The sequence below is a fragment of the Asterias rubens genome, chromosome 1 (genome assembly GCF_902459465.1).
Source record: "Asterias rubens chromosome 1, eAstRub1.3, whole genome shotgun sequence".
Lineage (NCBI taxonomy): Eukaryota > Metazoa > Echinodermata > Asteroidea > Forcipulatida > Asteriidae > Asterias > Asterias rubens.
This window is the reverse complement of record NC_047062.1, coordinates 31,392,680-31,394,680: the sequence shown is the minus strand read 5'-3', so window position 1 is coordinate 31,394,680 and position 2,001 is coordinate 31,392,680. Positions and strand designations below refer to the sequence as shown.

Below are 2,001 nucleotides of genomic sequence, written 5' to 3'. Positions count from 1 at the left end.
ATTCTGTTCGTTACACCACAATATTGTTAATGTGGAGTTCGTCCATTGTAAAGAGATGTACATTTGTACTTGGGTCAAATGAGATCTTTTTAAGTGATGAATGTACCATGTACACCAAAGTTGTTTGTGCCTCTTCCATAAAACGCTGTACAACACATGAAGCTATGACCTAAATAAAGGCATTTATAGTGTGTTGGTTATAAGTCATCAATTACAGTTCTGCTCAGAACCTGGCTGGTCTTTTACAGATGGAAATCCTTTTGTAGGAACAACGTAGGTCATTCCACAAGAAGTTTTTCGCACTTTCAAAGAACTCTACGCAGTCTCCATCCCCGGTGGGTTGGTTTCCATGCCAGTTGGTGTAGCCATCTGAAGGGCTGCCGTCGATAAAGCCCCAAGTTGGCGAGTTGCTGGATCGGTCTAAACGATAGCCAAACCAGGTTCTCTTGCCGGTTTCCCCGTACACGGATTTGATAAGCAGGAGGAGGAAGTCATTTTCGTCTTGGCTCATAATGGACGCCAGATGAGATGGTCTGCCAAGGCGTGACAAAATCTGACAGTACTGTTCAGCTTCATCAAAGCTCTTGGCGTCCATCACGAGAAGGTAGCAATTATTCCCAAAATTTGTCCATGGGCTGCGACAGGACAGGCATGCGGGAGACACAATCAGGAAATGCGACTGAAGGATTGCCAAAAGAATACTGAAAACTGTGAAGTTTGCTGCCATATTTAGGTCTGAGTGAGCGTCTGTATTCTGGTAATATGTGTTACAGTCTCACTAGTCGATCTGTGTCAAGTTGCAGTGTATTTGGTGTATTTAAAAGCTAATGGATTTTGTTTATTAATGATCCGACTATTATATTATTATACCCGACTGTAGGCTAAGTGGTGAGTATTTCTCTAAATATAGAATGAAGTACTGGTATTGTACGCTCAAAAAACCTTGTTTGGAAATAACTCTATGCTTGCATCAACATTAACATTTCATCATTGGTAATGGTGTAGGCAAAGCCATGGTAGTATTAATGGGAGTTTCTGCTTGGTAGCGAAAACTATTTTGCACAAGTTTTGTGTTCAAATGACATGAAAGTATGTCAAAATCAGGCCTATAGTAAGTAGAGTTATTGTGTCCAGTCACAGATTTTGTTTGATCACAACTCATCGCAGTTATTGTTATGTTTCCACCCTTGGACCTCCTCATGCAGAAGGGTGATTCCAAGCAAACATGGACATGACACCAACAAATAAAAATTGTTTAACAACTTTCTTTCCACGTAAAAGTTATAGCTAACATATGAAAGGAAACAGACATTAACTTTTTTTACACACTCTGTACCATTTTGTACAAACTCAGCACATGTTTGCACAAGCTGTGAACAGACCCTTAAAAGTGAGCACATTAAGGTGATTTCTTCAAAGTTAAATATTGTCCCCCACAAAGGTTCTTCCAGCAAAACTTTAATAGTTGTGATTAGCAGCAGGTACAACTATTTAAAATCCAGAATGAATTTTAATTTGTGTTTCTCATTTAAGCAATATGTGAGTGTACTTGTGGGAGCTTCAACAGGGTGTAATGCGACTAACCGAGAGATGAAGTTATTCATGGCAATTCAAAATATGCTTCTACCCTTATTACCAAGTCTGAAATGAGTAAAGAAATCAACACTCTAGTTGGTGTATTTTAATAATGAGTCATCAAAAAGTGTAATGCGACTTACCGGTAATGCGACTTACCGGTAATGCGACTTACCGGTAATGCGACTTACCGGTAATGCGACTTACCGGTAATGCGACTGACCATGCAATGTAATGCGACTAACCAAATCTTTTTTCAAGAGGAGGACGCTAAGAGGTCAGCAAAGCTGGATATCTTAGTTTTACTTACTAGAGGACAATATTACATGAATTAAGAGATCTGGGGCTCTGCAGATGCCACTCATGCCCTACCCACAATGCATTTTTCCATGCTGAAAACTATAACATGTGTTGTACATGTGCCAC

General features: G+C 39.8%; 1 protein-coding gene across 1 annotated transcript; it reads right to left on the bottom strand.

Moving 5' to 3' along the window:
- Window positions 1-223: 223 nt before the first annotated feature.
- LOC117294818 (echinoidin-like) lies at window positions 224-727 on the bottom strand. Its single transcript, XM_033777391.1, has one exon. The coding sequence runs from the start codon at window positions 725-727 to the stop codon at window positions 224-226; it is 504 nt and encodes a 167-aa protein (XP_033633282.1).
- Between the last annotated feature and the right edge of the window lie 1,274 nt (window positions 728-2,001).

Bases quoted from the DNA above. Each gene is read 5' to 3' on its own strand.
- LOC117294818 (XM_033777391.1), bottom strand. From the start codon at position 727: ATGGCAGCAAACTTCACAGTTTTCAGTATTCTTTTGGCAATCCTTCAG.